Source organism: Pleurodeles waltl, chromosome 11, assembly GCF_031143425.1.
Source record: "Pleurodeles waltl isolate 20211129_DDA chromosome 11, aPleWal1.hap1.20221129, whole genome shotgun sequence".
Taxonomy (NCBI): Eukaryota; Metazoa; Chordata; class Amphibia; order Caudata; family Salamandridae; genus Pleurodeles; species Pleurodeles waltl.
Genome location: NC_090450.1, coordinates 981482144 through 981505822, shown reverse-complemented (window position 1 = coordinate 981505822; position 23679 = coordinate 981482144). Strand labels below are relative to the sequence as shown.

At 45.3% G+C, this 23679-nt stretch overlaps 1 protein-coding gene across 3 annotated transcripts in view; it reads right to left on the bottom strand.

Annotated features, from left to right (window-relative positions):
• Positions 1-23679, bottom strand: part of FBRSL1 (fibrosin like 1) — a 1114915-nt gene that overhangs the window by 551702 nt on the left and 539534 nt on the right. For 2 of the 3 annotated variants that reach the window (XM_069215249.1, XM_069215252.1), the window contains exon 3: positions 5261-5365. In XM_069215249.1, the coding sequence (XP_069071350.1) occupies positions 5261-5365 (105 nt within the window). The remainder of the gene's footprint in view (positions 1-5260; positions 5366-23679) is intronic. The other variant, XM_069215250.1, reaches the window with a different exon arrangement.

Sequence of the window (23679 nt, the reverse complement as noted above, 5' to 3'; positions counted from 1 at the left end):
TACTTTTAGGGAACTAGCCCTGCTGCGCATAGATGTATTTTTGACCTGTTCTCTATCCTTTCTCAGAAGTCTTCTCTCACCAGAACAACAAGCACCTTTTGGTGTCCCCACCCGCTTTAAGAGAGTAACTACTTTCTGAGACTCTTCTGGCAGATTTCAGAACACACATACATCTTATAGAGCAGATTTCAACCTGTTACACTATAACACAAGGGTTTGGATTGAAGAACCACTGACATCGTAAATACACCTGCGTAAAATTTGCATAATTTCCTTTGTGCAAATTATGCAAACAAAAAAAAAAAAATTCACCAGATTATGCGTCCTTATATAACATGTCTGGTATTTTCAATCAATCGGGATTTGTATAGCGGGGCTAATCTCCCTTAAGGGTATCCAGGCGCTGTTTTGTGCTACTTGTTTAGCGCAAAAGGCATTCTCACGTCTATTTTGGAAACGAGGATGCATTTTACACTAAATCAGTAGCAAAATATTGTGTGTGATGCGAACAACAGCTGCAGGCATTCTGTTCGTTAGCGCTCTCCCCAAGGCCCGCTATATGTTTTTTTTTAGCGAACAAAATGTCAATTACTCGCTGTGGTGTAATCTTGGCCAATTCGTATAACAATTATAATGTGAAATGATGGACATTACACATGATTACGCTGGCATAAATTAATTTTCACCTGAGCCTAATTCCAAGAATCAGGAAAAGCATTGAGCTTTCCCTGAAACAAAGACCCACAGCGCCTGGAAGTGCAAAGGTGCTGGCCCAAGAGCTGTGATAATCTTGAATGGCTCTTCAAGACCTGAGCAGAGATAGTCCAAAGAGACATCAAGGAACACAAGGACACCACCAACAAAAATGGCTGTCCTTCTGTTTCGATGGCTACTTTCATCAATGAGTGTCGCTGTCATGCAATGTTGGCAAGCTCTGTGGTCCAGTAACTTGTTTCCAGGGCATGGCAGACCCTTGGCCCAGTAAGGTGGAGCGTGGCATGGGAGATCCATAAACATGTATGCGCTGGACCACAAACCTCGGTGGACAAGCCTGGTCGGCCTTTCAGCCTTCGAACACTGACCAAGAGATGCTGTGGAACCACACTGGGTGCTAACTGAAGACAGGGGGTTCGCTCTCTCTATGTGGCTGAATCACAAGATAACACTGCACCCCCCGTTTTCTTTAGGTGCTGTGGTACACACTGGGGCCACAACTTGTGAGGGTTAAAAGCATTGTTTTTTTTTCTACTGTATCATTCTAAATATACTATAGTTGTAATGTATATTAAAAGAGGATTGCTTGCCAAAAGTTAATACCTCTGACTGGATAACTGAGTAACTTTGTACCTGGTACCAACTTCACACCACCTCCTCCGGGGCTTGGGTCTTTCTGCTCGACCACTGTTACCGCAGGGGAGTCAAGCTGTCATGTCGCGGGGACCCGCAGTGCTGCCTGCTCGGGCTGCGGCGGGGGCTGTGGTCTATTTTACGGGCCGCGGGGCCAGCTGTGCCCCTTTCTTCCGGCCTCGCACCGTCTTCTCTGCTGTGGTGGGGGTGGGAGCCCAGGATTGGGTTTCAGTTCTCACTGCGCATTGTGCGGGTATTAAATTCAGATGCCTGCGGGCCCACCCCCCCTCGGACTTCCACTCACCTGGTGTCCACTACTCGGCCGTCTCCTTTTTTCCTCTTTTTTCTGGTAGCCATTTTTCCCGCCTCCCCCAGCATACCTTTCTCTTTTCTGGTTCCCTGCATGCATCTGGTTCCCTTCTTACTATGGTACTTTTCCTATCTAGTTCCATAATCTCTTCCCAATCCAAGATGGCCGTTTTTCATCTTACTGTTTGTCACTTCCTGTCTAGGGGTATATAAGGGGACTGAATTCTCTTCTCTTTGTGTTGCAACACTTCTCCTATGGTGGTCACGCTCCAGCTGGTCTTCTATTCGGAATCCAGTTTTTGCTCCTGTTTTCTCTCCTATTTTTTCTCCTGTTCGTCCTGAGGTTTTCCTGGCATCCAGATTCTGATTTTTCTTGTGTCCTCCTTTTCTTCCAGGGAGTTCCTGAAAATAGACAATACTCCCTTACTTACCGTTAGGATCTAGGAAAAGCCGGATACAGTATCTTTTCCGACTTCCGTCTTCTTTTGCTTCCTCCTTCATGCTTCCGCCTTCCCCTTGTTCCTTCTTTCACTCAGTTGCTTCGCCCCAGGCCCCTCCCCCTGCATGTACCCCTTGAACATACTGCCTTCCCTTCCTACACTGCCTTGTCCTACATCTTTACTAACAGAATAGGAGCGCCAAGCCTTAAATAGGCTCCCGGTTCTATGGTAATAATGTTTTTAACATTTCCGTCTCTATTTATCCATATTTATTTTTTGGCCATTTCACTGGTATTTATACATATATACTTTGAGTTTTGAGAAAAAAAGGGAGTTGTAAAATGGTATGTTTCCATATTTACTTAACTGATGCCATATAGTCATACTTTCATGCCTGCCATTCTTTAGCAAATTAAGTACCCAGATATAACAAAACAATATACCCATAGGTAACTATTATCAGAATAATTCATATATATGTTAACATATGCTTATATTTAAGGAATTCTCATCCTGTTTTTAACTCCCCATGGTGTCATATTGCACAGCTGTTGGCCTTGAATTCATGAAAAGTCACTCACATGCAGCACAATTTTCAGGATTTTTACACTTTTAAAAATAAATACAGACAGGAAACACGTTGTTTTTGTCTGTATTTAGCTGCTCAAATCAGTAAAAACGGAAAACTGGGAGCTTTAGTCTTAAATTACAAGAGAGGAGTCTGCTCTCTTCGTCGACGAGCTGTTTACTTAATAGTGAGAGAGAGACACAGTGGTCCAAGTGCCACCCTTGGGACACCCATGTCTGGCACCAATTATAGCATTGGCCTAGTAGAGTTTACACCCACTGGACTCCTAGGCAACTCCTGATGCCACATCAGTAACAAAATGTCTCTGGGGTCAAAATCACACACTCAAATGAGGTTGGCACATCATGGCATCAGCCACTTCAGCAGGGCAAGGCTGACCGAAGACCCCTGCGAGAGTGGACCATCCTCCCCACTAAAGGAGGTGAAACCGCCCCCTCACACTGACAACGCAGTTCCAAAGTGCTCATGAATGTACTAGATGGCAGGCCTCGAGGGGCAGACGGGCTGGGCGGGCATACATGTCCTGCCAATATTGCGCTGTCAGGGCTTGGCTACTCCGCAGACTGGCAGATGGCTTAGTAAGGACACCAGCACTGCGTGTGCCATGCTGGCGTGTTCACAAATCCAACATTACATAGCATGCTGATGGTGCCAGCGCTTGAAGGGTACAACGCCAGTGATGCAGGGAGGAATGTGTTATCTGGGCACAGGCAGGCTGGCTGTAGTGAAACAACGATACTTCCAGGAAGATTGGCACAGACTGGCAGGTGGGTACCTTTGGGAAACTATAAAGGTCACAACCGAGTCAGTGGCAGGGATGGTGGCCTGTTGGGGTCACCAGACTACCATGTCTGTAATTGCTTTTTAATAAAGCATTTTTTTAAATGAAATGCATACCATTTTCTTTAAAGGAAAACAGGCTGTGGTTCAAAAAGAAAAATGAAAAGTTTTCTTTTCATTTTCTAAAAGTAGGCATTGGTCTGTGGGACCACTGGCTGCTCTTAAACAATTATTTCACCCACATTCACAAAGGGGAAGGGGTTCCAATAAGAACCTCTTCCCCTTTGTGAATGGGTTACCACCAATTTGGAGTTGGTGGTAAAATGCCAATGTTTTGCGACCGCATTTCGGTCGCAAAACATTCACACCTACCACTGCGAGGCGCTATTAAGAAGGGACGCCCTAAACAAGCCCCTTCCTAATACAGAATCACAAACCCGAGTCTCTAATAGGTTACAGAATCGCAAATAGACCTTTTGTACATTAAAAGGTGTTCTTTAGCGGTCACAAATGGCCCAATTCTGCGAATCGGACAGTTTGCGACTGCTACAAAGCTTTGTACTTCTGGCTCTTACTGACTGCAGGGTTTGTGTCAGTGAATACGCAAGAAGAGGAAAAGTAATAAACGGTGTCCAGGAGGAGGAAGCATGGAGAAGGGAGAGGAGGTGAGGGGAACTCTGAAGGCAAGATAGAAAGGAAAAGAAATGTGAAAGAAGAGAGACACGGGGAAAGACATTGGCTGAAAGGGGGAAGGGGCGGGAGGCTTTACAGTGCAATGAAAGATAGAAAGATGGGGTGTAAGAAGAGGAGGGGGCAAGGAAGGGACAACTGGGTAGTTAGAGGGGTGTAAGGTGAACAAGAACTGAGACTGAAAGGGCCTCGAAACCTGTCGGTGATTACAAAAGGTTATCATGAAAAGGTGCGTTTTCAGCTTTTCACGAAACTGGCGTAAAGACTCAGAGCATCTCACATTTTCTAGTAGTGAATCCCAAAGTGTGAGGGCTCGAGAAAGCAATGCAGCCACTTTCCGCTTTTGTATCGCTCCCTCCTCAGTTCCTGTCGTCCTACAAAAGAGTGGCTCCCCCAAAACCACCCCACACCACTTTATTTAATACTTTAAGTATGGCGCACTGGTTTTGCATTACACAATATAGTGCTTGGGCCACGGCAGTGCATTCGAGGAGCATTACAGGTATTCAGGGGTGGCTCCTTTGTATGGCGAAGGTGCATCGCCCGCCTGGCCAAGAGTCATTTTTCATCTGCTGGCTTAGCCAGCAGTACAGGGGTGGGATGGGCCATGGCAGTTGGGAGGAGGGGAGAGTGCACTAAGTGCGCATGTGTGTTTGGCCGGCTGTCTGAGGCTGGCCAAACACACATGCACACTTAGGTTTCTCCAACCCGGCTGCATACACAGCCGGGCTGGAGAAACTGCACAGACCCCAGGCTTGTGTCTGAGCGGCAGTGACTGGAGCTTAGACCAATCCTGATGCTGCTTACATGCTATGTTTAGCATGTAAGCAGTGCCAGGATTGCTGGGGAGCCTGTGCTGGTGTCCCAGCGAATGCTGTGACACCAAATGGAAGGAAGAGGAGCGGGAGGCAGCAGGAGACAAAGACGGCAATAAGGTACTTTTTTTCCCCCCTACATCTCCGTCCCCTACCCCCCTCCCCTTGAGATTTGCGGCAGCCACCACTGAAGTTATCATGAGTTAATACTTGAAGAACAGTCTCTTGTACTAATTTCTTTGACCTTGAAGGATGAAAGGCGCAGTGCAGTTTGCTGCATGGGTACTCACATCACTAAGGCGGTCCCGGGAGCTGCTCCGCTGTGAACTGGTGGCTCCGCGGATACTGTCATCCTCGCTGTTTCTGTTGCTCCGCCCAGTGGAGACTTTCATCTGCTGAGGAGACACAAGAAAGTGAAACATTAGTGTTGGTGTGAGCTTAGACCACCATCTACGCATTTGTCATGGACTACTTCAACGAACAGAACAGTGCCATCGAGGTTAGCTGCCCATTGGCAAGTACATCTTAGGTTTGTGGCTGACAAACATTGGGAAGGGCATACACATTTCAGAGAACAAAAGGATTCCATATATATATATATATATATATATATATATATATATATATATATATATATATATATATTTATTGTGCTCTAGTGGGTTGATGTAAGCTCAGGTATTTGGCCCCTTCTTTCCAAAGTTGAGGAGATTGTGAGACTTCGGACCAGGAGGGTCTATGGCAGTGGTCTTCAAACTTTTCTGTGTCAAACTCCCATGCGTAAAATATTTAGGAGTCAGGCCTCCCATATATTTGAACGGGGTGGGTCAATTTGATGGCTAGTTGGCTTACGAAATCATGTATGCATTGAGATACGCATTGGGGAAAGCCTCATCTAGGATTCCTCATAAAAAATGTCTTCAGAATTCCTCTGGAAAGTGCTACCCAGATCTTTCCGTACAAAGTCAATCTAACTTCATTTCCTCTGTTGAGTACCACCCACCTGAAAGCAGCATTCAGACATACATTACAAAGCTCCATCCAAGCACGATCCTTCAATGCATCCTCAGGTCAGGGAAACTGGAACTATTCAATTGCGCGATTGTGCAGCGATTGTTGCATAATTATAGATTTGCCTCTTTTGCCACATAATATATCTGTAGCATAATCTGCAGACATTAACAAACAAAATTGTTTCTTGCTCAAACTGTTAAAAAGTTACTGCTACTAAATGCAGCGACAGGTGTTGCCACGCAGCGGTAGGCCCTTTGCAAAGCTAGACTGGTCACCTTGCTTTTGCTTATTGGCAAATTTGGGTATTAAACTGGCACTAATGAGGTGCAACCAATGCCCAGACAGTGTTTCCAAGTTTAAAAATTATGAAATAATGAAGTAATCTCTTACAAAATGAGCCAAAGTATGCCGCATAGTTTGCCTTTATTTGTCCCTCCTTCAAAGCCATAGCCAGGGCCCCCTTTTCAAAGCCATAGTTGCTAAGTTTCCCAAGTCCATGTACAATTATCTGGTGCGACTGCAGGTTTTTTATCTGCATTCTCAGACTAACAGTCCTGGTTTTCTATGAGTGAAGAAGACTGCAAGTCGCAGAAGGGAAAGAAAAGGCTTTGGAGCAGTTATGCACTGAGTTTGCAAAACCTAACAGGGCTTCAAAACACCCCCCAGGCCACATACACCTCATTTCAAAGACCATCCACCTCCTTCAAGCACCATCCAAGGCATTACCTGCCCCTCTTTTTAATCCAGACTGCAGTTCTCTGCACATCAACACAGTGGCAAGATCCCAAAATGCCCTCAGCATATAAGTGATGGCTGCAGATTTAAAGGTGTGTAAGCAGCTAAAAAAGTTTTGCAAAGTGCCAATTTTTGAGCCTTGCTGCCCACCTTTTGCTCAGCATGGAGTTTCCACTGATTTATTTGCAATGAGAATTCATAAACTAGTCATATGTGGTACAAGCTCCACTCCTGTTTAAAAAGTAACCAAACATCCCATAATGACAAGAATAGGATAAAAAATAAGACCGTGAAACCTGCAAATAAGTAGGCCTGGGCAGAGCTCACGGAGTTTCTCTCTGCGGAATTCCACGGCATTACAGAACAACTCCAACAAATTCAGCGGAGTTCAAGGAGCTGGCAAAGTATTGCTTGGCCACCCCTAATTACAAAGATAACTGCCCTATTTTAACATCCAACGCCTGGAGCAAATAACGGAAAACGCTAAGCAATCAAAATCCTGTTCTCACTTCACCTCCTCCGTATTGGTTCGGGCCACCAGAGACCTGCTCCACGTTGCAGTTCAACAAGCAGTTGCAGAGTGGACCCTGACACACAGAGATTCACTCATCCAATACCCTCCAGAATATTAAGAAATGGAGCATTACAGACTCCTTTTAAAATAGCTCAAGCGCTTACCATATTTACTAGGTATGTTTTTGGCCAATGAGTCAATCAATTCTTTAAACAAATTAACGAAAAATGTTTGCATGGTGCATGAACAGATCTAAACGGCGTTTATGTATGATGACTTTCCAGAAAGCTGAGGTGCTGTTTCATTACTTCTCAGCATGGTGCAGATTCACTCTTTATGTTCCAATTGTTTCTTACCATTGATGATGTGCCTCGGGGCGCCATGCACCCCCTCAGCAATAAAAGTAAAATACTCACTCTGTGTTAACATTGCTTTCCATCTTAAGCATTAACCGATTCGCAGCCAAGGATGTAATGGTTACGTCCTTGGCTGCAGCGCTGAGGCACCAAGGACGTAACCGTTACGTCCTTGGACAAGCTTATGGGGGGAGGAGCCTCGCCTCAGTGGCCCCTGGGAAGGGTTGGAGGGGGAATCACTTCCCCTTCCACCCCCGCCCCTGATCTCCCCGTGGCGTCTGATGACATCGCGCGCTGACCTCATCAGAGGCCTACCTTGCATTTCTCCTCCGATCACATAGAGGGGGTCGAGAGAGGTCGAGAGAGGTATCAAAGGCAAGGAAAGGCCTTTCCTTTCCTTTGATGTCTCTCTCTGCATTTCTGCTGCCCGCTCGCTATGCGATCGGGGAGCAGAAATGCCCACTAGACACCAGAGAATTTTTTTTTTTTTTTTAGTTTTATTGCATAAGGGGAGTGCCTTGGGCAAGGGCCGCTATCCAGGGGGGCAAAATATTTTTAGGCCTTTTCTGCTGACCTATTATAATTAGGCCGATCTGCCCCCGGGGACACCAGGGATCTTTTGTTTTTGTTTGTTTATTTTGTGTTTTACATGTGGGGAGCGACCCCTTAGGCAAGGGTTGCTCCCCTGGTGGGGGCAAATTGTTTTTAGGCCATTTCATATTTGGGCCATGAGAGCTTGTCTAACTCTCAAAATCGGCCCACTTGAAATGGTGGAGGCTCCACTTTTTGGACTTTGGGACGCTGCCATGTAGAATAATCCGCAAGACCTAGACACATCTGAAAACTAAACATCTGGGTGAGTCCAAGGTGGTGTGCTTCACATGCACCCACACCATTTTCTTACCCACAATGCCCTACAAACCTCCAACTTTGCTGGAAATCACCCATTTTTCCCACATTTTTGTGATGGAACCTTGCAGAAGCTGCAGGAACCCACAAAATTCTTACTACTCAGCATTGTTGCATCTATACCAATAAAAGTTATGCCCCACTTGTTATCCTAAAAATGTTTTTTTTCAAACTGCCCTTTGGGACCCGCTTGGTTCCCCCTCAACTTTGACATGTTTTTGGCTCTTCCCTGTCACAGGCACTTTGCCCACCTACACAAGTGAGGTATCATTTTAACGGGGAGACTGAGGGGAACATTGAGTGGTAGGCAATTTGTGCCGGTGCAGTGATCCCACACAGAAATGTGGGAAAAATGTCATTTTGTTAGCTAAATTTGAGGTTTGCTGAGGATTCTGGGTAAGAAAACGCTAGGGGATCCACGCAAGTCACAGCTCCCTGGATTCCCTTGGGTGTCTAATTGTCAGAAATGTTTGGGTTTGGTAGGTTTCCCTAGATGGCTGCTGAGCCCAGGACCAAAAACGCAGGTGCCCCCACAAAAAAAGGTAGGTTTGTATTTGATAATTTTGATGTGTCCACATAGTGTTTTGGGGCATTTCCTGTCGCGGGCGCTAGGCCTACCCACTCAAGTGAGGTACCATTTTTATCGGGAGACTTGGGGGAACACAGAATAGCAGAACAAGTGTTATTGCCCCTTGTCTTTCTCAACATTTTCTCCTTCCAAATGTGAGACAGTGTGTAAAAAAGACGACTATTTGAGAAATGCCCTGTAAATCTCATGCTAGTATGGGCACCCCGGAATTCAGAGATGTGCAAATAACCACTGCTTGTGCCCATTTTGGAAATACAAAGGTTTTCTTGATACCTATTTTTCACTCTTTATATTTCAGCAAATGAATTGCTGTATACCCGGTATAGAATGAAAACCCATTGCAAGGTGCAGCTCCTTTATTGGCTCTCAGTACCTAGGGTTCTTGATGAACCTACAAGTCCTATATATCCCCGCAACCAGAAGAGTCCTGCAGATGTAAAGGTATATTGCTTTCTAAAATCTGACATGGCAGGAAAAAGTTACAGAGTAAACTGCGGAGAAAAATTGCTGTTTTTTTCACCTCAATTTCAATTTTTTTTTTTATTTCAGCTGTTATTTTCTGTAGGAAAACCTTGTAGGATCTACACAAATGACCACTTGCTGAATTCAGAATTTTGTCTATTTTCCAGACATGTTTAGCTTTCCGGGGTCCAACATTGGTTTCACACCCATTTCTGTCACTAACTGGAAGGAGGCTGAAAGCACAAAAAATAGTACAAATGGGGTATGTCCCAGTAAAAAGCCAAAATTGTGTTGAAAAATATGGTTTTCTGATTCAAGTCTACTTGTTCCAGAAAGCTGGGAAGATGGTGATTTTAGCACCGCAAACCCTTTGTTGATGCCATTTTCAGGGGAAAAAAACACACACCTTCATCTGCAGCCTTTTTTTCCCATTTTTTTTTTTTAATGAATTCTTTTGCTGTATTATGGCTAATTTCTTGGTCTCCTCCAGTGGAACCCACAAACTCTGGGTATCTCTAGAATCCCTAGGATGTTGGAAAAAAAGGACGCAAATTTGGCGTGGGTAGCTTATGTGGACAAAAAGTTATAAGGGCCTAACCGCGAACTGCTCCAAATAGCCAAAAAAAGGCCTGGCACCTGAGGGGGAAAAGGCCTGGCAGCGAAGGGATTAATAGCTACAATACAATGTTTATGTAACAGTCTCACTATTCCAAAAGTGTAATTTTTTAATTTTAATTTCATGTCCGGAGCGGAAGCCGATGACAAGCAATAAGTTGACACATAGTTAAGCAGCGCTGCCACAAACGATCTTTCTGGGCCAGGTGAGGACAACAGCACCCTAACAGGTACTGGTGTGAAAACAAGCTCAACCAGCCCATGAAAAAATGCCAGTCAAGCCTCGCCTACAAAAGGACTGGGGTGTTATTAAACCAAAGAATTATTCCCTAATCTCTACATCACCAAAGCGGCAAGCGCACCAGTGAACTCCGCTCTGTCGGCAGTGGGCAGAGTTTGCCAAGCTCCGTGCTCCACTTGGAACGTGGAGTGGCAAAACTCTGGAATCTCCGCTGGCAGAGAGGAGTTTTCCACGCACCCCTACAAATAAGTTTCAATGTTGTGGGACTCGCATGTCCCAGAGCTGCCAAGTTTCCCAGGCCCATACGTGAAGTGCTGCTCCAGTCCAGGTTTTTTCTTTGAATTCTGGGACTTGTAGTTCTGTTTTATAATGGAATAAACAAGACTACAATTCCAAGAATTCTAAGAAAAACTTGGACTGGAGCAGCACGGCACGTACCTGTGAAACAAACTGGCAGGGCTGAAGGTTACTTGTGCTCCCATTTAGATGAATCCACACACAGTGACATCACTATAGACCAGCTCCCCAACACACTGACTTTACCCTGACCCATCGTGAAATTAAATTCTAACACTAGAACGTGCTAGGGTCACATAAAACACTTTATGCAGAGTCCATATTGTGATTTTGTTTCTTGTTCCAGGTTCTCATGTCTGGGGGTCACTTTCTCATGTGACCTCATCCTGCCCCACACTGAAAGGTTAGAGCTAACCCAAAGCACTATACCATGCATCCAGAGTCGAAACACAATTAAGAGTAGACAATCTATTAAAACTGTGTATAGGCTATTGATGGCCAAAGACCATGCAACTTGTCTGTGTGTCTTCTATGTTTTCTCTGTCTACTGTTCACACAAGAACATCTCTGCACCACACCACATCCCCCCTCTGGATATGTTACCCGTCCCATCTGCTTATCATGGAAACTAAGGGTTTCACGGACAGTGAAGCATTCAATGTACTGGGTCAAATGCAGGGAGCCCACAGCAACTAACAATGGGAAATGAACCGAAGAACCTTGAAAAGGGTCAATGAACAGTGAAATGTTGAATGTACTGGGGAAAAAGCATGGAACCCCGTTACTAACAACTGGAAATGGACCGAAGACACTTGAAAAGGGTCAACAGATAGTGGAATGTTCAATTTACTGGGTCAAAAGCATGGAACCCCGTTACTAACAACTGGAAATGGACCGAAGACACTTGAAGAGTCAACAGATAGTGCAATGTTCAATGTACCAGGTCAAAAGCATGGAACCCCGTTACTAACAACTGGAAATGGACCGAAAACCCTTGAAAAGGGTCACCGAATAATGGAATGTTCAATGTACCGGGTCAAAAGCATGGAACCCCGTTACTAACAACTGGAAATGGACCGAAGATCCTTGAAAAGGGTCACCAGATAGTTGAATGTTCAATGTACCGGGTCAAAAGCATGAAACCCCGTTATTAAAAACTGGAAATGGACCAAAGAATCTTAAAAAGGGTCAAAGGATAGTGGAATGTTCAATGTACCGGGTCAAAAGCATGGAACCCCATGACTAAGAACTGGAAATGGTCTGAAGAACCCTAAAGAAGGTCCTTCCCTGGACTTGACCAAGAAGGGTTGGAGGCTCTCTCTATTTAGCTGCACTGAGGATATCTCTGGGGCTGTTGGTGTTTCAGAAATCATCACCACACAGCAAGCACACTCAAAGAAGTGGTGCATGGAAGTGAACGGCAGAAAGCCTGTGTGTGCAGATGTTGTCCATCTGTGAGAGTCCCACGGGCACCGCAGTTGTGTGGCCCAGGGGACTAAGGGCTTCAACAGCCAAGGTATGACTTCTGTGTCCGGTGTGGCCACATGAATGTATTCATCTTTCTCTTGTTCTCTGGTGACGTGCAAATGAACCTGATGTGCACAGTTGTGCAACGGCACCCACAACTCTCTCCAGATGTGTTGTATTGCTGTGTAGCCGGTCTACTTACACTATCTTGGAAGGCAGGTTCCTGCGTTGTTGTGGTGTTTAGTAGTGGAGGAGACACAACTTCTTGTCCAGAACAGACCACCAGTGGAAGGATTCTCTTCTGAAACCTATAGAATTCCCAAAGTCCTATATGTAAGGTACGTGCACATCGACTGCAGAAACTGCCTGTCCACTCACATTACCTTTTACAACTGAGGCTGCAGCAGATGAAAAAATGTCCTCAAGCCAACTCCATCATCTCCACAAAATCAAAGCATGAAGTTTATTTCACCCAAATATTTTAGTGCCCCCGCCTAACAGCAGAATATAGTGTGGTTCGTCTCCCTGAATTCCATCCATAGTGCCTTTTTATGACGAATAACATACCATTTAACATCCAAAAGGGAGTAATTTCTCTTGAAATTAGGCCCCTTTCCCTGCTAGCAATGAAATATTCAGGTTCAAAAAAAGATTTATACAGCCAGACTATGCGTACACATGCTCCAGATGTATAAACCTAGAAAGGCAACTATGCTTCTGCATTGAATAAAACAGTCAACATATGAGCCACTCTGTGCAGTATTTAAAAATGAGGAGTGACAAGGGGGTGTCCAGATATTTCTGCCACCTCAGTCTTAACGTCATCTTTCGTGATATACTGGTGATTCACAGGAAGAAGACAGCGGGGTAACAGAGGCCCCGACAGCTGTGCAGAAGGCCTTAGTCTATGGTAATAGCCTTTCATTTGCAGTTTTTAGACACAGATTCCTGAAGAATTGATACCTGAATGTGCAGCACACTTATGCAGTGCCCTGTCCTTGAAAAGAAATTGTCTGTCTTGGTGTGGCACACTCTGCTCAGTGCTTAATTTGTTAACAAAAAAATACATAAATAAATATCTGCAAGAGTTCTACTCTTGAGGTTCCACCACACATTGCCCCTTACTTGCTGCCAATGACAACATTAACACAACTACTAAAAAGCACACACTTACAATTGTGACAATTCAGACTATTCCAGGCCCTCAAAGCTATAACAATGGCGTGGGTGGCAGGTAATAGTCATTTATATTGCATGTTGAATTAATAATTAAATGCTGTTGTGGTCATCTCTAAATTAGCCAGAAAGCGCCACCTTGTGGCAGGCAATCACAAGCGCCGGTGTTGATGATTAACTGCTGGTGCCAAGCACCGGGCACCACTGGTTCAAATTAAGCACTGCTTGTGTTGTTTGTGAGCACAGATCCTTGCACTTTGAGCATGGCTTCTCGTTGTGCAACAGGCTTTCTGTATAGTCAGATCCCAAAAGTGTTGCTCTATCTGTCCCAGTCTTTATTTCACTGCCTGCAATTCAAGGGTGTGTGAAATCACATCATTGTTTTCTGTGAAATTTCATGGAAATTTCACAAAATTGGGTGAGATCACCCTTCAAAAAATATTTTTTAGTTGTCAGTACCAGTATTCCACTGTCTCGTGAGACATTTTCATGCAAGGTGCACAAGCGCTTAAAAGAAATTAAGCAAAATCGCATAATGAAAAATATCTTGAATTTCGCATAACACAAAATTTGTGATTCTTGCAAATTCCATCAGCATTACTACAATTTTGCCAGAACTGCTGTATTCACTGATGGCCTTAATTTCCTGCTGTTGTCTAACCTGCCTCATAGCTCAAGCCATACATGGACTTTAACACTTATTTTCGTGGGTTTCTGCATGTTTCTAGATCTCCCCTAATGAAGGATGATTACCAGCTCCCCCACCAGGCTGTGAGCAGACTGGTAACTGGTGGTGGCTTAATGTTCAGTTCAGGGCGGCAGCCATTTTTATGAGTATCCATATCAGGTGGTCTTGGCGGGGGAGGGGCAGCCATTCTCCTGAACCCTTACTGGAAAGTCTGCTCATTCCTTCATAACTGACCTTGTTCACTCCACCCTGAGTGTGTATTTTTGTGCATGGGTGCACATCCACTTGTTTGAAACCATGTTGTATTGTTACGCTCATGTAGCGTGTAAGGATCGTGCTAGAGTACCCATATGCAGTGTAACTGGCGTCACGTGAAGACACAAGGATTGCAGCACAAGACACAGCTCCTCCCTCACATTATCTCAGTCGAAAAACGCATCCACTCCAGGGATCGGTGTTTGACCTCATTGTCACAGGTTCAAATCCCAACAGGGTCTGCTTAACGTTTCATCCTTCAAAGGATGACAGTCTGTGCAGAAAACACTGACACATCGCAAAACAGGAAAATAAACAAGCGTTTGCAATACAATGGGTCTCGCATTTGCTTGGGTTAGAGCTATTAGCGTTGTAAAATCCTAACTGGACTTTTCATGCCACATGAATTGAAAATGCAAAGTAAAACTGTTGACATAAGCACGCCGATTCAAAGCGCCATGGCCGCCATGAGCACGAAGGAGAGACACAAATGGAAAAATAATTTTGACTGCGAGCAAACGTATCGGCAACCGTGCAATTATCATGTAAAGGGGTTGATGGCCAAGGCAGTAACAAAACCGCCCCAAGGAGGGACAAACGTAAACTATTTACCAATGATAACAAAGGATTATTGAAAGGCAAGCGCATGAACGAGTGACAGTGATGGGCGTGCAGTGGGCGTGGTTAAAAGCCCACAGATAGATCACAACACGTCAGAGCTCTTGTGCGCTCAACCTAAAATGCAGGGATTAGTGGGAAAAGGACAGAGGGAGTGGCATTCTGCATGGTGCGAGAGTCACCAGAACAGCAGGAACCCATGCGAAGCCAGTGGAAAGCATCCTATTGTATTGTGGACGACCAAACTGCAGGAATCTGTTCTGTGTGAGACAAAAAAGAGGGGGTAGGTGCCTTCCTTGCAAGAGCCCCTAACCAAAACTGCAGTATTCCGAGTTTAAGTAGAGCACGATGAATGTGCATGACACCAACACAATGCAGGGAAGTGTGCCGCACAGCATGACAACAGACTAACCAACATAAAACTCTGCTACAACACTGGAAGGCCCTGTGTACCATGGAAGCACAGAAGACACAGCTGCAGTAATCTGTCTTTGAAGACAGTACAGGAAAGTCTGCTGAACTGCCAGACAGCAGGCAAAATATCAGAAATTATGAAGGATATGTTCTGCAGTGTGCGAACAGACAAACTGCTGGTGCAAATGCCTAAAACAGTAATTGCTTGTAGCCAATCTGCTACATTGTAACGGCAATGACGATACTGCAGGCACCTGAGCTAAAAACTGTGCCGAAAATCTGCTACATTGTATCGGTGATGACAACACTGCAGGTCCCTGTGCTAAAATCTGTGCAGACATCCTGCTACATTGTATCGGTGATGACAACACGCAGGTACCTGTGCTAAAAACTGTGCAGGTGTTCAGCTACATTGTAACGGCGATGACAACACTGCAGGTCCCTGTGCTAAAAACTGTGCAGACAATCTGCTACATTGTATCGGTGATGACAACATGCAGGTACCTGTGCTAAAAACTGTGCAGACAATCTGCTACATTGTAACGGCGATGACAACACGCAGGTACCTGTGCTAAAAACTGTGCAGACAATCTGCTACATTGTATCGGTGATGACAACACGCAGGTACCTGTGCTAAAAACTGTGCAGACAATCTGCTACATTGTAACGGCGATGACAACACGCAGGTACCTGTGCTAAAAACTGTGCAGACATTCTGCTACATTGTATCGGTGATGAAAACACGCAGGTCCCTGTGCTAAAAACTGTGCAGACATTCTGCTACATTGTATCGGTGATGACAACACGCAGGTCCCTGTGCTAAAAACTGTGCAGACATTCTGCTACGTTGTATCGGTGATGACAACACGCAGGTACCTGTGCTAAATACTGTGCAGCCGTTGTGCTACATTGTAACAGCGATGACAACACGCAGGTCCCTGTGCTAAAAACTGTGCAGACAATCTGCTACATTGTAACGGCGATGACAACACGCAGGTCCCTGTGCTAAAAACTGTGCAGACATTCTGCTACATTGTAACGGCGAGGACAAGAATGCAGGTACCTGTGCTAAAAACTGTGCAGCTGTTCTGCTACATTGTAACGGTGATGACAACAATGCAGGTATGTCTCTGCTAAACATTCTGCAGGTGTTCTGCTACATTGTATCGGCGATGACAACACTGCAGGTACCTGTGCTAAAAACTGTGCATCCATTCTGCTACATTGTAACGGTGATGACAACAATGCAGGCATATCTCTGCTAAACATTCTGCAGGTGTTCTGCTACATTGTATCGGCGATGACAACACTGCAGGTACCTGTGCTAAAAACTGTGCAGCTGTTCTGCTACATTGTAACGGCAATGACGATACTGCAGGTACCTAATCTATGCCTTTCTACTACACCACAACAATGACAACAAAACTGCTAGAATCAGTGATGAAACAGCAAAAAAAAGCCCAGATCACAAGTAGCGATGCAGCAAAAGAGCGGAAGTCTGTGTTTACAAACTGCAGGAATGTATGTTTTGACAGTAGACATTAGAGACATTGGACTGCTACTCTGTATCACAACAGAAACCTGAAGGAGTGTCGGGTTAAATCACTGATAATGGCAGGAGTTTGCAGCGATGGATGGTCACACACAAAACAGAATGCATGTATGATAATCTTTCAAGGACATGTGAAAACTCATTGGGGTACAACCCCTGTCCAGCTCTCCCCTCTTTTATGCATCAGACGCCAAGCCATGTTGAATCCCACAGAAAGAGAAAAAATCTCACTTAGGCTACTACAGTAAAGGGAAGCCGCCATCTTGCAGCCGGCTCGATTTATGAGATTTAATCAAGCCACATGATGTTGGCTGTTATGAGGTACATGATTCATCAGCAGGCCACGCCGCTTCAAGAGGGAGGGCTGAGACCGCCGCCGCCCCACCCGGCCCAGAAATCGCATTTCCAATAAAGCTTTGCTATCAGGACCGGTTCATTACCACAAATAGTGTTCCCGGACGCGTCTTTTTAATCACCACAGAGCAGTGCGGTCCATTCACCTAAGATTTCCTATGTCGGGGAAACCGTGTTGTTTTTTATTCACGTGCCGAGTACCCAGCGCTTGCAGTATTACCAGCTTCACGGCCCTGGCTCGTTATTAATAAAATACACTTTCATTTATCATGGGCTCTGTTCAGGATGCCCCTGGGGAGCCTGGAGGGGGGCAAGAAGAGACAAATTCTTTTCTTAAGCGGTTCTGAAGGGTGCCCGGTGTAGCGGCCTTGCACCCCCATTAACCCAGCCCGGCGCGCGCCGGCGGTGCACTGAGCCCCGACTGATTCTCTGCCATCCCAATATATTTGTTCATTACACTGCGTACACACAGAGGCTTTTGGAAATGTACTGGGGGCACAGGCCAAATAGAATCATCTGCCTTCATTTCCCCCCACGATCTGAAGCGGCAGCTGTTACAAACAGGCTCGGCAGTATATATAAATATATTTATACACATTTATATCCCCCAGAACTGGTTTCATCTGGTTGAGCACTCGCGCCTGCGACGCCTCTGGGTGTATGACTACTGCTACTATAGAGTTGCGAAAAATGTTCAAAGAGGGGTTTGCATATGACTGTTTGTCAATTGAAAAATCATGTTTTAAAAACATTAAAAACACATCCAGAGCAGATCAAATCCTTTTTAAGAGGCAACATTCTAATGTTAAGGTACGAATACAACATTCCATGTCCAATTACCAAGATCTTTTTGTTTTGCCATTTTAATTTAATTATATGAATAATGAAAAATAACATTAACGATTAAAAGATGCGAATCAGTCTTATACTAAAATGTATTGTCGTTCTTAACTTCTACCAAAGTGTGTTAACAGCAATAACCAGGTTCTATTTAAAGGTTTGAATTTTCTTCTAAATTACTTGCAGCTGAATTTTGCAATAACAGTCTCTTCATTTTTTTGGTTATTGTTCTAACTGTTTTCTTTATCATATTTTTGAAAGTTCCTTATTTTATTTTGGGGTTGTGCATGTTTATTAGCGGAGTATGAATTAGTATATTTTACAGAAATTTAACTCATGTGTTAGTCAATTTGCTCTCTGGTTAAGTTCACTAACTGAATTATCGTTTAATGGTGCATCTGAACCTTAACTCTGAATTTCCCCACGATTTAGACTTTTGCTATTCACAAATATTTAAGTAACGTTGGCTGGAACGTTGACTATTATTTAAGGATTTATTTGATTACTTTCTGAGTGACAGCGTCTGAGTGAGTACGCTTATGTTGCACACGGTAAAGCGTTATTATGACTGGATGCATATTTGGCTTATATTTGTTTAGTGGTGTGCATGTGTCTGATTGATATATACATGTGTCCTGAATCCGTGTGCGGCAGAGTCAGGCGCTATATGACAGGCATCAGGCCTTTTACTTGGGTCTGGGCAGACACGCATTATAAGGCAGTATCAGTCTTTGGTACTTTCCTGTGGGCCCCAAAACACTATCTTGAGTGGTTAGCCAACTCGCCCTTTATATCCATGACAATACAGTGGACACTGTGATCACATGCCAAGCCTTGGTGTATTGAGCATCAAGCCTTACTCTATGGTGTGAGTGAACGTCAACCCTACCTCCATGGTGTATCATGCGTCAAGCCTTACTCCATTGTGTGGTCAAACATAAAGCCTACTCCATGGTGTGGTCCTGGGTCAAGCCTTACTCCATGGTGTGGTCCAGGGTCAAGCCTTAATCCATGGTGTGGTCAAGCTTCAAGCCTTACTCTGTGGTGTGGTCCAGGGTCAAGCCTTACTCCGTGGTCCAGGGTCAAGCCTTACTCCGTGGTGTGGTCACGCATCAAGCCTTACTCCATGGTGTGGTCCAGGGTCACGCCATACTCATTGTGTGATCCAGGGTCAAGCCTTACTCCATGGTATGATCGAGCATCAAGCATTACTCTCTGGTGTGGTCAAGCATCAAGCCTTATTCCATGGTGTGGTCCAGGGTCGAGCCTCTCTCCGTGGTATGATCGAGCATCAAGCCTTACTCCATGGTGTGGTCCAAGGTCAAGCCTTACTCCATGGTGTGGTCTAGCATCAAGACTTACTCCATGGTATGATCAAGCATCAAGTCTTTATCCATGGTGTAGCTGAGCATCAAGTTTTTCTCAATTGTTTGCTTGAGCATCCAGGCTTAGTCCATGGGGTGAGGGGTGGGTAGGACGCCACACTTCTTTAACACACAGTAAGGGAAACAGTGCAGGCTACAAGGACCCCTTTGTCTTAAAGTTTAAAGAGTCAGCTCCTACAACCCCTCTCTTTATTTAAGGGTAGCTCAGTTGGCTTAGGCTCTTGCTGCAGAGCATGGTGAGCTAGTTCAGGTAGGAACCCAACTGAGGTAGCCTTAAAGCCCAGGGAAACTGGGGGCACATTCATGGGGCCTTAAAGCCAACTGATGCTTTTAAAGGTTTGTTTTAGGGCAAAGATCTTGAAATTAGCTTCTTTCTTGTGTCCAATGGAGACTGTATTTTGAAATGGTCAGGTTCACCGTCAATGTTTATCGGAGATTCAAACATCTGCAGGCCCTTGTGCGCCAGCTGGGCACTATGAGACGTACCAGAAAAAAACGTGAAGCATGGTCTCTTATCAACCAGCAGCTGCCCTTGAAGAATTATTTCTCTAGTGGGTCCCTACAGGTGCAATGTCCCTTTTCAGGTGAGAGGAAGGCTCCAGAAGGAGTCAAAGTCTCAAGTCTGACGCTTATGAGTTTCTAGATATCTTCGGATCTTTCACAGCATCATGGACGGAGGGACTTCAGCCAACTGTCCAACTACGACCGTCTCCTCCTCAGGGGATATAAAGAATCCCTGCGATGACCAAGACCTGGCAGGGAGGTCCCTGCTCACTGATGGGTCATCTATACTTTCCTGGTATTTCATCAATGTTCCCTGGTGCTGGGTCTCATCCACCATTGGTCATTGTCCCTCTGGTGTCCTTGGTCTCCGGGGAAGGATAACTAGATAGTCTAGATGATGGCTGGCCCTTCACTCTGGGGTTGTCCATCTCCCCAGAGTGCACCCGGCAGCGAGGCAGACAGACACCTACACTCAGTGTAACCCACTCCCAGATCTTCAGAGAGGACTACAGGGTCCCAGTCTTTGGAGCTTCTGTCTCCATGGCTCTCGGTCTATCCAGTAACAAGGGTCTAAATCTGACGACCCTCCTGAGCTTAAGGCTTGGGCAAAGGAGCCCCATCATCCAGGCAGCTAGACCACCACTCCTGCCAGGCCTTTCCAAGGGTGTCCAGGTCTCTGAGAGTGCAACGCAGGACTGGACTTTTGTGTAGGTCATCCAGAGAGGAACAAACATGCTTCTTTTGTTGAGCCTCCGTGCAGCTCGGGAAACGTGTGTTTATGTGAATGTGTGCACACTGTTGTGTCCCTGTGTTGTCCCTCTGCTACACAACAGCTCTGTGGCATGCTACCAACACTCCATGTGCGCCTCTGTGTCGTACAGTGCATCCTGCCAACACACTTGCTGTGTCACTGTGTCAGTGCAGTGTGTACTCCCCCCACACACAGGGCGTGGCACTGTGCTGTGCAGTGCATGCTCCCCACACACTTGTGTCTCTGAATTGGTGCAGTGGGTGCTATGCACAAATTGTGTTTGTCTTGGTTTTGCACACACACACTATTGTACACTATTGTGCCTTTGTGTAGCCCACGCTATTTGCTTGAATCTCTGTGTCATGTGGTGCATGCTACCCACACTGTGTGTCGCTGGGTCCATTCAGTGTGTGCTCCCCACACACCTGGTGTGCCTCTGTCTCTTGCAGTGCATGCTACCCACACACTTCTTGTGTCTCTGTGTCGTGCAGTGCATGCTACTCACACTCTGTGTCACTGGGTCCACGCAGTGTGTGCTCCCCATACACCTGATGTGCCCCTGGCTCTTGCAGTGCATGCTACACACACACACTTGTGTCACTGTGTCAGTGCAGTGTATGTTACCCCCCTAGACACGTTGTGGCTCTGTGCCGTGCAGTGCATGCTCCCCACAGACTTGTGTCTCTGTGTTGTGCAGTACATGCTACTCACACAGTGTGTCCCTGGGCCCATGCAGTGTGTGCTCCCGACACACCTGATGTGCTCCTGGCTCTTGCAGTGCATGCTCCTCACACACCTGTTGTGTCTCTGTGTCAGTGTATGTTGCCCACACACACATGGTGTGGCTCTGTGTTGGTCAGTGCATGCTACTTACACTGTGTGTCACTGGGTTCACGCAGTGTGTGCTCCTCACACACTTGTTGTGTCTCTGGCTCTTGCAGTGCAGGCTCCTCACACACTTGTTGTGTCTCTGGCTCTTGCAGTGCATGTTCCTCACACACTTGTTGTGTCTCTGTGTTGGTGCAGTGGGTGCTATGCAGATGTTGTGCCTGTGTCGGTGCAGTACATACTAAGCACTCTGTTGTGCCTCTGTGCAGTGTGCGCTACGTGCTTTAATCTCTTTGTCGGTGCACTGCATGCTACCCACACAGTGTGTGACTGAGTGCTCCTCCTTCTGTGTTCATATTGTGTCCTTGAACAAGGGGGATTTTTAAGTCTGGCTTGACATCGAAGCTGTTTGAACCTAATGGTAACTTTTTTAGGGTCGAGCCTGCGCTAGCATGCGCTTGCGCAGGCGTATTGCTTGGGAGATGCTGTAGTAGTTAGAAAAGGGCTTGGAGCCCCGTCCATGTCACGTCAGTGTCTTTCATTGGTTCGTGTGTTTGCCTTTTAAAATCTGCTTGCTTTCATTAGTGCGAGGCAGGCATACATCATGCCTTTTCCAGGGGTTAGAACTCCTCGAGCGCAGCAACCAAGTACTGAAAACATACAAGGCTCGCTGTTTTCCGTCCGGTTTGTGGACTACTTTTTCTCTTTTTTCACAGCGTTATCTTGCTTGGAAGAAGTTGAGTGCTTTGCATGACATCGACCCTGTTACATAGTTAATTGCACTTTTGCCGGTTACGTAGATAATTGCACTTTTGCCGATAGGTTTCACTACGAGTGAACTGTAGCAGCGCAATTGCGCTCTTTTTTTCTATTTAATTAGGCAAGAAAAGTCCAGTTAAGAGTTTACAACTGCTAATAGCTCTAACTCAGAGAAATGCAAGACCCATTGCATTGCAAATGCTTGTTTATATATATACACAGAATGAGTTCTGACTCTGCCAGGAGGAGAAATTATCTCTCACCTGATGCTATTGTGTTAGGTGTATCACTCAGTCTCTTATAAAGTGCTTTAGTGGCAATGCATTAGGGAATATTTTACAGCCCCAAAGTACCCATCATCTTCACACATTCACCCCGGTGTCAGGTAGATGCTCTGTATACAAAAAGCAACTGTATATGTTTTGTTTGAACGCTGCAGCAGGCTTTTTTAGCCTTTTACTCACAACTGAAAACGCAAGCCAGACCTATTGGCTTTGTCAATGAATTTTTCAATCAGATGGTGTTTTTTTCAACGACAATAAGCAATTTAGCTAACACTGCCCAACATCATTTTGCCAGTGATCCTTCAGTAATAACTATTTTCTTTATCAAGAGAATACAAAACTGTGCTCTTGAATGCAAATGGATATTCACATTCAAAATAAATGTGAGCCAGAGGAAAAAAAAAATCACTTCCTCAAATAAAAAAATAAAAAAACTTCTGCAAAGACTTCACTGCACCAAAATATTTTATTCATCCAGGAGGCGATGAAGTATTCTAATTTCCAGGTATTTGGTTTCAAAAATGAAGTACACTTAGAAAATTCCATTTTGCTGTGAACCCGCTACTAAGCGGGCTTGGGTTCGATACTTGAGACAGTCAGGGGCGGCTACTCCGCTAAGACAGAGGTTTTTCCAAAAAGGAAAAATTAAATGATAACAACGTACACTACATTATTATCATTTTATTTAAATAACTTACACTACATTTTTATCATTTTATTTTTCCTTTTAGGGCAAGGGGGGGCTGGGCTGGAGAGGGAGTGGGCCGGAGAAGGGATATGTGCAGACAAAGTGCGCATGTCTGTATGGCCGGCCGTGTTGGGCCAGCCAAACAGACATGCGCACTTTGCATGTTCTCCACCCAGCTATATTGCACAGCCGAGTGGAGAACATGTCTAGGCTCTCATTCTCAGTCTGAGTGGTGAAGCAGGCCGATCTGACCAATCATGATGCTGCTGTCAGCAGCGTCATGATTGGCTGGGAGCCTGTGTAGCCAGGAAGAGGTCGGAGGTGAGACGAACGCAACTCCCCTCAAAGGTAACCGTTTAAATTTTTTTTTTATTTATTGTTTTTTGAACCCCTGCTTGCCCCCGCCTCTGTCCG